The following is a 12,424-nucleotide window of genomic DNA, read 5'->3' as shown; positions in this document are numbered from 1 at the left end:
AATAATTATTTCTTCAACTTTTGATTTCTTCCTTTTTGATGGTGGACGACCCTTACTCCGCACCTTTAAAGGTGATAGAAATTTTTGGTGTGGCACATTAGTCTCCTCCGACAACATAGGTTTAAACTTTTCATTTGAACATGTGTTGTCCATCAACTTCCCAATTGCCTCATCCACATAGTTCATCAAGAACATGTATTTGTCATTTGACTCTGCTCCAAGTTCTCGCGGGTTTTAGTAAAATGAGAACACAATTTATTGTACCGTAATTTCTCCTCATTGGTTTGTGGGTCATCATAACAATTACGTACATATGTATGCATGCGTTTGATGTCCTTCCTCCATCGTGGTAAAATATACCTAGAAGGAATGTCTTTAACATTCTTCTCAATAAGCACCTTGCAGACATAGCCTACAAATAATGCCCCCGAACTCAAACAACTCGACAAGAGCATTTAATGTCAAATTCTTCCTCGTTGTGTAAACATTGTATACCACTTGCTTTCTAAATGCACCTTCTTTCCTTTGACAACATCTCGACACTCGAAATGAGCATACTCGCACTACGCGCATCGTGGTAGAAAGATTGCAATATATCATTCCTCGCAACTCATCTTGAAACAATTTAAAAATTTCATTTGTGTATGCTTCTTGTAGTTGCTTTCCTCAAAATATAGATCAAGTGATCAATGGAAAACATGAGTTAAATGAAGCAAAAATCAGCTTTGTTCTCTTTCTCAATCTTACTTTTTCAAGGCATTATCATATTGCTCAACAAACCGCTTCAATGAAGTCGCTCGGACCAACATAACTATCAAAAAAATGCATTTACACTTTCACTCCTTTGAGTTGTAGACATCCCACTTTCAAAAATATGCCTCTAACATATACTCTGAGCCCAACGATCACGAATTTTGAATAGGGAATTCAGCCATTCATTGCTCTTAATGTTATAGTCCTCCATCATCTTCAAGTATGTGTCTTCAAACTCTTGAGTATCCACCGCCTATACGTGATAATGCTTTCAAAAATCTTCTTTTGGGCTAAGCGCATGATTATGCTCCAAATTAACACTTGAAATGGTAAATTGCCCATCATTGCTAACAATGACATTAATTTTTGCCGGACAATTTACTTTGGTGGATAGCCTTGGGTTGAAGGAGTTTTTGAAGTAGATATTCGCTTTGCCACCTCTTGAACATGCTAGAGTGTAATATTTCAATTTTCCATCATCACCTAATCTAGTGCTTTTTTTGGTGATGCCGAATCCTTCACCCCGCGCATACTTGACATACAATTTATAAACTTCTTCTTCGGAATCAAGTATCATACCGGCCTCCGCACAATATTTTTTCAACTAAATCCAAATCTCACCGGGTTTTTCTTTGGCATGTATTTTCATAACTTGAACATCCAACTTCGACATCATCTTTTCCTTGCTCATTACAACCAAGTATCACTTCTTCCATGTTCTTGCTTTTAAGTAGACTTCTAAACAAAAAAATTAGACAAACAATAAATTTTACAAATTACGCAAAACAATAAACACTCTCATTTTTAAACTTTTGATCAAAATTAGCAATTTAATCACCACCATGATTTCTTTTATAAATCAAAAATAATAAGTACAAACTTAATCACCCAACATGATCTCTTTATAAACCAAAAATACTTTATAACTAATTGTGTTTCCTACACATTATTAACTCCGAAAATTTTTATAATACAATCTTAATCATCATGATCTCTTTATAAACCAAAAATACTTTGTACATAATTGTGTTTCATGCACAATACTAATCGAATTTCTTTTTAAATTGAATCTTGATCATCATAATACTAATCGAATAATACCTTGATGTAGCGGCCGGAGCGGGTGGAGCAGGGCCAGAGTGGGAGAGGGAAGCGGTGGGAGCGGGCGATCGGGAGCCGGAGAGGGAAGCGGGCGATCGGAGCCGGAAACCCGATGCGACCGGAGTGGCCACCGGGAGTGGGAGAGGGAAGCGCGACCGGGAGCCGAAAAGCGGAAGCGGAGCGGCCACCGGAATGGGAGAGGGAAGTGGCAACCAAGAGCCGGAAATGGAAGCGCGGGAGTGGCGGGAGTGGCCACCGGGATTGGGAGAGGAAAGCGGTGGGAGCGGCGACCGGAGAGGGAAGTAACGGGAGTGGCGACCGAGAGTGACACAGGGATGTGGCGGGAGCTGGCACTGAGCGTGAAGCGCACGGAGCGCGACCGGAGAGGGAAGCAACGGGATCGGCCACCGGGAGTGGGAAAGGGACTCACGTGAGAGAGAGAACGGGAGAGAGAAGAACTCGCCACCTACTTTTTTTCCTTTTAATTTTTTTAATTAGAATATCGACGTGACCCACCCACGCCATTCGTGTGGCTGGGTCGTGTGACTGCTTCGCCTCATATAGCATTACTCTTAAAACTTTCCACCATAATCCCTTTTTAATATATACTCATAATTTATTTTATTCAAAGCATGGTTTCGTAACGGTTTTCCGGAGAATGCAAAATCTTCAATTAAATAACGCATCTTTAAAATATTAGCACAAAATCTACCAATTAAAGCAAGATCCATCTCTTCCAAATTAGAAAAAACAATAATAAAAAATAAAAATAAAATTTGTGCAAATCTTACTAGATATTCCACTATCCAAAGATAAGCTGCAATAAATACCAAAACCCAACCATGTCATTATATATACATATATATATATCGCAAAAACACAAACAATCAAACACCTTCAAAACAGAGAAATTAAACAAGAAAGAAACTAGGCAATGGTGAAGTTCTCCGCGGTGATCTTAATAGCTCTGGCGTCCATGCTCATGATGCTGTTTAGCCTGGGATTAGCGAGGCCAAGTCTTATGAATTATGGAGGTAAGTTACCGAAGAGTGTCCCTATTCCTCCGTCAGGGCCGTCAGGGGGTGAGACTCCAAACACCCCGCCGTTACGGTCATCGACGGAGTTTCAAAAGGGGCATTTTGGGAAATTACCCAAAGGCCCAATTCCTCCGTCTGGGCCTTCTGACCTTGGTTGTCCACCTAATTCTTCTTCCAAGTGCTAATTTGAGAAGGGGATTTAATTAACATTCTAGTGTTTGGGAATATACGCTATTTGTCTATCTTCTTTCTTTATCTTCATGTTGGATCTCTGTTTATCTTGATGTAATAATGGTTTATTCCCCATTCCAACCCATGTTTGCAACTCTTTATTATTATTATTATTATTATTATTATTATTATTATTATTATTATGGCTTAAATCATTGCGATAGGGGAATTTTATAGTCCTAAGTTCAAATCCCCATGGTAGCAAAGTGATGGTTTCTGGTCCTTGACATGGGCTCCGATTTACCACCCGAGACTGACGTCTCTATGTGAGAGTGCAAGATTGGATGTTTATTTCTGTGCACGCCCTTGACTATATGGCTTGTCTACTTTATTAAAAAAATTTAATAGTTTTACTAGAACACTTAGTTTTTTTATTTCAAATTTACTTTTTATTGTTAATGTATATGTTTAAATTTTCCAGTATTTTTTTTAAAATGTGAAACATTATTTTTAAGAGAGGGACTAAAAAATATTATGAAAATATAAAGAAAAATTAATAGAAGTTTGATGGATTTTTAAATAAAGATAAATTTGAAAAGTTTGTATAAATTTTTATAAATTTAATACTATCATCCAATTTAATACTATTACAAAACACATTAGTAATAGACGGAATTAATATTTTAATATATTTGTACTCTCATTTTGTGTGAGTTAAAATTTAAATTTATTTTTTTTTTAAAAACACGAAGACTATACAGGAGAGATTAAGAGTTAGTAGATAAAGCAGTTATTAGCTAATATATATATATATATATAATTGTCAAAAAACAATATGATGTTCTATAAACTCTCATGCATTTATCCTGTGTCTTATTATTATCTCTTTGCATTTTTCATGTGTATTAGTGCATGAGAGTCTTTGAAGAAGGTTGGTCTACAAGATTATGCAAGTGAGTGGATTCCATGCAAAATGATAAGAACTCAAACCAGTGAAACTTTTCCATTCCCCAAAATAATTAAATATTAATGCACCTAACTTTCCAGAGAAACTAGAGAATGTTCCCTCCAAGATAAGCCTTAAATTAATGCATAGTGATTGGATTCCAAGATGGCAGATAAGTTGCATGTGAGCCAATCATGTTCTAATCATATCCATATAAGAAATTTTTTATTTTATTAAGATATAATACCTAAATTAGTCCCTCTATTTTTCTCTCTCTTTTGGTTCCTCTACTCAGAAATGCACCCCACTAATTCTTCTACTCTTGAAAATGACCCAATTTAGTCCCTCTACCTTTAATCTCTTTCCATATAGTCCCTCTACTTTTAAAAAATACAACCAATAATTGGCCTATTTTAAAGTAGAAAGAATTAAATAGAACCATTTTTAATAATAGAGGGACCACTTTGAGCATTTCTGAGTAGAGGGATCAAAAGAGAAGAAGGAAAAAAGTAGAGGGACCAATTCGGGTATTATACCTTATATTAATAATTAAGAGTAATGTGGTTGTAACAAGCAAGTGGTAATTCGGTAAACTCCAATGCATTATGTGATTTATTTTTTTATTTTAGTTCTATTCATAATTTTTTTTAAATTAAATAAACCACTGATTCAATGTAAAATGAAACATAAATACAAAAAACGAAAAAAAGACAACAAACCAAGAGAGAAAGGACCTGAATCACGAGACTAAATCAGGAAGAAGAAAGGAAAACCAACAATGTTGTATTCATGTTTACTTTTCTATAGTTTTTTTTTAATTTTATTAAAAATATTTATTGTGGTTTATTTATTTTTATATGAAAAAATAATTTAATAGATGAAAGTGTTCATTAAATAGTACTTCCACAAAATCACATTTACACTGCTTTGGATCAAGTAATCATTTTCTTCATCTATCAATTTCATGCCAGAGAATTCAAAATACAGGGGCGTTTGGTTTGTGGTAATACCACGTAATAAGATTACCATGGTAATATGAGTGAGAATGTTATATGGTTAGAAATATTGTAGTAATTTAACATAACCATGTTTGGTTGGAAACTCTTATTACCGGGAATAATTCATTACCGTGTTTGGTTGTCATGGTAATCTATTTGTTAAAATATACAAAGTTATAAGATTACCACGGTAATCCAAGATAGACACCAAATTTGGTGGTAATGGGATTACCACTTTCTTGATAATATTTATAAGTTGGTAATGTGATATTATCATCCAGATTACCACTTGTGTTATGCCAAACGTGGTAATATTTTCAGATTACCACGTAACACGTGGTAATCTTTCTACATTACCGTGAACCAAACGGCCCCTAAGGGGGTGTTTGTTTAGTAGTATTTAAAACTCCTTGTAAAGTCTTGTTTTCCATTCAAAATAGTACATTAGCTTGTAAAGTCTAACAAACAGGTCATAATATTGATCTGTACATTTAGTGACAAAATGGAAATCAGATGTCATTCCTAATTGCTCTTGAATTCTCTCTTTATCCTCTGAAAATTCAAGCACTTCCTTCAAAGAAAATCATGGTCCAGACCACCAAATTAAAAACCAAAGAATGATTAGAATCTTGTCACCAAGACAGCATTTTCACTGTTTTACTAGCAACAACCTTCTTCATTTCAATTTGCATTTACTTTTGAGGGACCTGCTCTGGATGAACCTACAACAAACAGCAAAAAGATTGATAAGAATATTTTTCTTAAAATGCAATGTCATTTACTAATGGAATTATATGCTAGTCTTGATCTTAGCATTTAAATTGTTTATAATATTTAATTCTTTCCTGATGTTTTGCAATGCTTCTGAGGTTTATTACCTGCAGGGACCTATCATTGAAGCTAACAGATCTACGTTTAAACTCTCCTCTGCTGGTTGTTAGAGCATCTAGAATCTCAGCATCACAAACTTCCACACTGTCATTGCCACTGCCAGTTTCGAATTCTTCACAGTCCTGCAAACATAATATTTCATATTGATAAGAATGACAAATTCATACTCCGAGAAAACTCTAATGGATTTTAACATTTTCACTTACATGGAATGAAAAGCTGCCGTTACGGCGAGGTGTTGCACAGAATTCTTCATACTCGGCTGCATCCAGTTCCGACAAGTGATGCCGTCTAAAGAACTTTGGTAGAACATGCTGTCTAATAATAATCAGGAGGAAAAATGGTAATGGAAACAATATTCCTGCGATCGGTATCCATGTCACACCAAAGCAAAGTAGAAGGTACACAAATTGGAAGATTGTGAATGCTGCTGTTGCCTTAAAGGGTACTGTCTCCACAAATGAAGCATGAGGACCTTCAAGAACCCTGTAACATTGCAGTTGATTATCAGAAATTTGAGTATTGGATCATTTTTGGAAAAATGTGTAAGACAAAAATGGTGATCAAGATAATGATATGAGATCCATACTTGAACCGGCGGCGAGGAGTAATGAATAGAAGTAATAGCCTCTCCCAGAACTGATTCCCCGGGAAGACTGTCAATGGCCATGTAAGCAAAAATATCCCCAAAGAACAGATGTTGGTATCTTCTTGATAAATGGCATAGCTCCTACACAAGCTCCAAACCAAAAGGGACTGTAATAAATTGGAGACTCTTTGCTCATTGACTCGAACAGGTAGGTGGGCATCAATGTGCTTCTCTGGATCAAAAGGACCATTCAATTCCATGCCATTGTCTTCATTTCTCATAACTGCATCCTTAAGGTCCTTGAGCTCCTTATCCACTGTTATTGTCTGCAGAAAAACTTATAGTCAGAACAGAGACACTAACAAGTTTGTGATGCACTCATAGACTGCAACAAAAGTATATAAGAGCATCAATGTATATCTCCATGTATTTGTAAAACTTTTATTTCCTTTTAACATGCGATAATTACTCACAGGAGTACGCCGTTCATCCATTTCTATGAAAATCTCTTCCATTTTCCCGAAGATTTCTGTGCTGCTAGCCTTCTGTCTTATGCTCTCCTTGGCACAATTGACCATCTTCTTACGGATTAACTGGAATAGGAGAACAATATAATAATTAAATAATCTGAAATCCAAATTTTTAGCATTGGCCAAGGAATACATCTTCAGCTGTACAGGATACAAAAGGTTTTCAAATTTTCTACACACCTGTCTCTTGAGAACTGCCAGGCTTTTAGTGTGCATAGGTGACTGAGGTAGGACCCCATTAGAAGGGGGTATTCCTAGCAACCCACAAATCAAAACCTGAATTGATTTTAATTCAAACCATAAAAATTTTAGATAGATCAGGATAGGGAGGAAGACAACATGGAGAATTGCAAAAACAGGAAAGACACCCACCATAAGACCAAGGACCAGTATATCATAATGGTAAGAAGGAGGATTTCTCAGGTTAAATTCCTTCTGCTGGGCCATTTGCGAAGCAACACTATGATCGAAAAAGTATAGTCCCGCAACCATTACAGCTGGTATCAGAGCAGCAAATATGTATGTGGGGGGAACAGACAGCAGATCCTGTAGTTTCCAGTAGAGCAAAATTAGCAGCGAAAGATTATTATAATAAAGTACATGAGACCAGCCATCAGAATCAAGGTTTGCTAATGATTCAAAATATTAACTATTTTATTTAGACAAGAACATGATTACCTTTGCAACAGTCCAATGATGCAATGATTCTGCTTCCCATGGAAGTGGACTGAACAGCCTCCTTGGAACACCAGAAGGAACTTTGTTTGGGACTGCATATGACATTGCTGTCCACACTAGGACCATCAAGGGGACTCCATAGTCAGCAATGAAACTTCTAAACCAACCTGTAGAAATCAGTGAAAATACAGATATTCATAACCATACAATCATAGTTATCAATTAGGAAGCCTAGGAGAACTCACAAACCTGTGCCATAACGCCATGACCTCGCCCTCCTGCTTTTCAATGCTGTGTATAATAAGCCGATTGAGAATATGATGCCCAATAATCCATTTGTATATAGCCAATGGAATTGGTAAAGAGATTGACTGTGGTCTTCACCCTTTGGTATATTGAACTCACTAACAATACCCTGCAATTGAAGCAAACTGTATGAATAAGCGGCCATGCAAAAATATATATATTACTTTTTAAATAAAAAAATATATATATTACTTGCTAACAGGAAAAAGAGTAAAATATTGATCACTAAAATTCCTGTTCAATTATACGAGGCATCAGTAACAGACTTTGTAGATATACTCAGATGATGGTGCACCTTGATAGCTTCTTGAATGAAGAGAACAGTGATCAACATCCCAAAGAGTTCTCCTGCAACTCTAGTAAATCTACTGATAATGGCAGAAGCATTGAACATTGCAAGAAGAAAAAGGAAGCAAGCGGTCCAGATACAAACCCTGCACCGAATTAGGAGAAAAACAAATTAGAAAACCCAGAATACATCACAAAACAAATTGAAATCAGGCACATATATATTATCCATTACCATCCAGCCCAGGCCAAATAGAGACGCCCACCCAGATCAGAACGATGCTTGGCAAAATTGTATAAGTATGTGTACATTATCACTGTTGGCTCAGCGACTCCAACAATCAGCATGGGTTGTCCACCAAGAATTGCATGTATTATGCCACAAATGGCAGTAGAAGCTAAAGTTTCAACTGTGCTCAATGCCCCATCTACCACAGTAAACATAAAAATCATTTTCAACCAACATACACATCCACAACACTATAGATTTGTAGATAACTATTGAAACAAATTCAGATTAAGGTTGTACCAAAATTAAAAAAAGAAGTTTCAATTTATCCAAAATTTATACCTGTCTCTTTGCTCAGTTGCTCTCCAAATGCAATAACAGGGAGAGCAGATGCAAAGAAGATATACATAGTAGGTGCCAAAATCCTGCACGCCAGAAAGAAAATCATAAGAAACATAACAGAGCAACACAAAGCCTCATGAGTGCCTGAGAGATCAACCTGAAGCCTGAATGGAATCCACGAACCCAATCTTGCTTATAACATGCTGCTCTTCCTTTGAAATCTTCACTAACTCCCTTGAATGGACTCTTAATGTGATCCATTCCTGTGCAACAAAGCTAAACTGGTTCAGCTATGCAAGCATAAACACTTTAGTGCATAATCAACACCAAAGTGAAGGCCGGAAAAGCATTTCATGCTATTAAGTAGGCCCAGAACGCTGCAAAAATGCATCTTCTTTTCTTTTTTTTTTCTTTTTTCTTTTTAAACAAAAATGCATCTTTCTATAATGAAAGCAATATATTATTGGTAAAAACTAAAAAAGACAACATTCACATGAGATGGAGAAATAAATAAAACAACACCACTAGATCCAACAAAACGAAAACAGCTAAAGGTAGCTCACGAGCAAAAAGAAAACATTGTACAGAGACACTAGAAAACAACTGACAGAATCTTTCTCAACAAAAACAAAAACCATTTCATGAAACAATAACACTAATTTATATTGAAAAAAATGACACTAATCCATCAAGAAGTCCAGAAGCATTAGAATACTAGCTTTAATCCATGTAAAGGAAGATCGTAAAAACACACTAATATGACACCAGAGGCGATAGAACCAATAACATGAATTACCTGCGAATAAAAAATAAAAAAAACTTGCTGTTTTTTTGGCAAAATTTCACCTTTATCACAGAAAAGGTAGAAAAACACATGAAAAGTCAAGACTTTTTTTTAAAAAAAATAACAAAAAAATAACAAACAAAACAAATCACATCCTTCAACATCACAACACGAGATCTTCGAACAAAAGCACATAACTTTAAAAAAAAAAAAAAAGGGAATGATGAGCAAGTAGATTACCAGAAACTCCAAACAAAGCAATGAAATGACGACGGCCAATCGGAGAAGAGAACCAAGAAGCACAACACCACTACTCAATGGAAATCTTGAGAGAAAAACGAGACCTTGGAAAGCGTATTTATAGCCGAAACTTTCATCACTGGACTTCGCGGGCTTTGGAAAACAAAAAACACAACACGCCAGTGATTGGTGGATCGCGCAACAAAATGCACGTTAACTCTCGACACGTGGCGGATGGTGAGTGGCCAGAGAGGCTGGTGGTTCCCAGCGCCGCCCTGTGGTCGCTGTTTGGATATTTTTCTAGTCAAACGAGTCCGATGAAGACGAAGAGCGGTGATATAATTATAGGAAAGAATAAAACTTGATTTTTTCGTGTGCTTTTTAATCCCAACCGTCGGATCTCATCGGAGAATGTACGACTCGTATTTAATTATGAATAAATGAGAGGGTGTTATTGGAAAAAAGAAGCCAGCTCAGCAGGTGCCCAGAATGGACGAATGACCAGCTGTAACGCGTGCCTGTGGACCACTTGCTGTTCTGCAGGAAGCTCGGCACTGCCTGCCTTCTCCTGTCCTTTTATTTATTTATTTATTTATTTATTATATAATATTTTAAATTTAAAATATGAATTAATAAAAAAATTTATAACATGAGATACTTCATTTTATTAAAAAAATATATATTGCCTTCTAGTGGACTCTCTTCTCTCACCGGTGTTTCTATCTTTTTTATTCTCTTTATTTTGTCTCTGCTTGGTTGTGTTTGTTCTCTTAGGAGTGCTTTATCCATGGTGAAGAATTTCTAGTGTGGTTTTCTGATCTTTTGTAAGCTATTTTTTTTGGTTATTTTTGTTATATTTATTGTTTCTTTTTTTTTTAATAAAATTATGATTTATTCATTTTTATTAAAAATAAAAATAAAAATAAATAAATTTTTTTAAAAGATTTTAAGTTCAAGGTTGTTGAAAACAATAATATAAACGAGTTGTCCTCTCTTTCTGATTGAAGCTGTACGGGTTGGATGATTAGTTTCAATTTGTGTTCACACTCTGATGTATATAGAGCTTATTATTTTTTGTAAAAAAATAAATAAATTAATGTTAATAATATTAATTTAAATTTAGTTTTGCATTACAAATGTATGGTAGCATCAATTAAAGTACTGGTATATTTTAATACATGTTCTTTATGTTCTTTCTATTCCTATGCAAATGTAGGTAAAGGTTCTACTACAAGAAAACCATTTTAAAAAATGAATAAATTAGATATATATTAAAACAAAACAAAGATGTACCTGATCACAGGGAGAAACAAGATATAAAGAAATACGTAAGAGATATAAAAATGAAAAATTGATAAAAAAAAAACTATTATTTTATTATTTTAAATGGTCATTTTTGTAAAAATAAAATTTTCTTGGAAGAAATTGAGGATGCATCCTTGTTCAATTTTAATTACACGTCTTTAGTCATATTGACTGAAAAATTGCATAAATGAAAAGTATACATTTGATATTGGTAAGAGTTGAAATGTATATTTCTAATTAGTTATTCTATTAATGAGTAATTTCACAAATAATACTAATTAAAACAATAGATTGTGACATTAATTTTGGAGATTCATTTTATGTGTACATATATATATTGACAAAAGCGACAAGCGGCCAAAGAATATTATGTTTTAAGCTTTTTCTTTGATTAAATTTAATTGTTTTATTTATATCTATTTATTTATTTATTTTTCTAATATATCTATTTGTGATGTCGTATTTAGCCATTTATAAAATTGGTATTGTGGGTTTATTCAAGGGAGGCTCAAACGTATGGCTATTAGAACAATGGCCTCTCATTTTTAAAAGCCTCAATATTATTTTAAAAAAGTTAAATTAAAAAAAAAAACACAATCTTAAAGTTTTATAATTTTAGAGACCGCCTAATAATTATTTATCATAATTAATTAAGACCTTAATTTTTTATTTTAATAGTCAATTAGTATTATATAATCTCAAAGAACTTTATAAAATTAACTAAAATTTTGAATTCCTATCTTTTCCCACTATCCTTTTTAATATCATATTTAATAAAAAAAAAAACGGTTCAGCACCAATTTAATGTTTAATTTTTCTAATGATAAAAAATAGTTTTAAATTTTTTATATTGTTATTTTATGTTTCTGTGTTTGAGTTTATACAGACAAATTTAAAATATCAATTTATTATAAAGACGAGTCAATAAGAGCCAGTAAAACATTAACAAAAATCTCATATAGATATTTATTAAAATAAATTTAAATAAAAGTAAGCTTTTATTAAATGAATCAAAGATCCTATTTAAAAATTTGAGTTTAAATAAGTACTGTACCACATCTAGTGGTTGGTATCTTTTGTATCCTCTTTAGCTTTAATATGAAGTGGTTTATCCACTTTTTTTTTTTTTTTTTTTAAAAAAAAGTTTAATTAAGTAATTAATTAATTATGTTAAGCCTCTCTCCTGGGGATATTTTGTGTTTGTGTATTTATGTGGATGGATTCCAACAAATTGAG

General features: G+C 34.1%; 1 protein-coding gene across 1 annotated transcript; it reads right to left on the bottom strand.

The window, feature by feature from the left end:
- Positions 1–5,442: 5,442 nt before the first annotated feature.
- LOC120279968 (boron transporter 4-like) lies at positions 5,443–10,014 on the bottom strand. Its single transcript, XM_039286656.1, is given in 17 exon segments — positions 5,443–5,728; positions 5,885–6,019; positions 6,104–6,383; positions 6,487–6,548; positions 6,550–6,576; positions 6,578–6,641; positions 6,643–6,812; positions 6,960–7,079; positions 7,197–7,292; positions 7,389–7,562; positions 7,695–7,861; positions 7,944–8,109; positions 8,296–8,434; positions 8,524–8,716; positions 8,860–8,942; positions 9,017–9,122; positions 9,884–10,014. Coding segments are annotated over 16 exon segments (2,010 nt in total). The 5' UTR covers positions 9,121–9,122; positions 9,884–10,014; the 3' UTR covers positions 5,443–5,698.
- Between the last annotated feature and the right edge of the window lie 2,410 nt (positions 10,015–12,424).

Source organism: Dioscorea cayenensis, chromosome 17, assembly GCF_009730915.1.
Source record: "Dioscorea cayenensis subsp. rotundata cultivar TDr96_F1 chromosome 17, TDr96_F1_v2_PseudoChromosome.rev07_lg8_w22 25.fasta, whole genome shotgun sequence".
Taxonomy (NCBI): Eukaryota; Viridiplantae; Streptophyta; class Magnoliopsida; order Dioscoreales; family Dioscoreaceae; genus Dioscorea; species Dioscorea cayenensis.
This window is presented reverse-complemented; position numbering and strand designations above follow the sequence as displayed.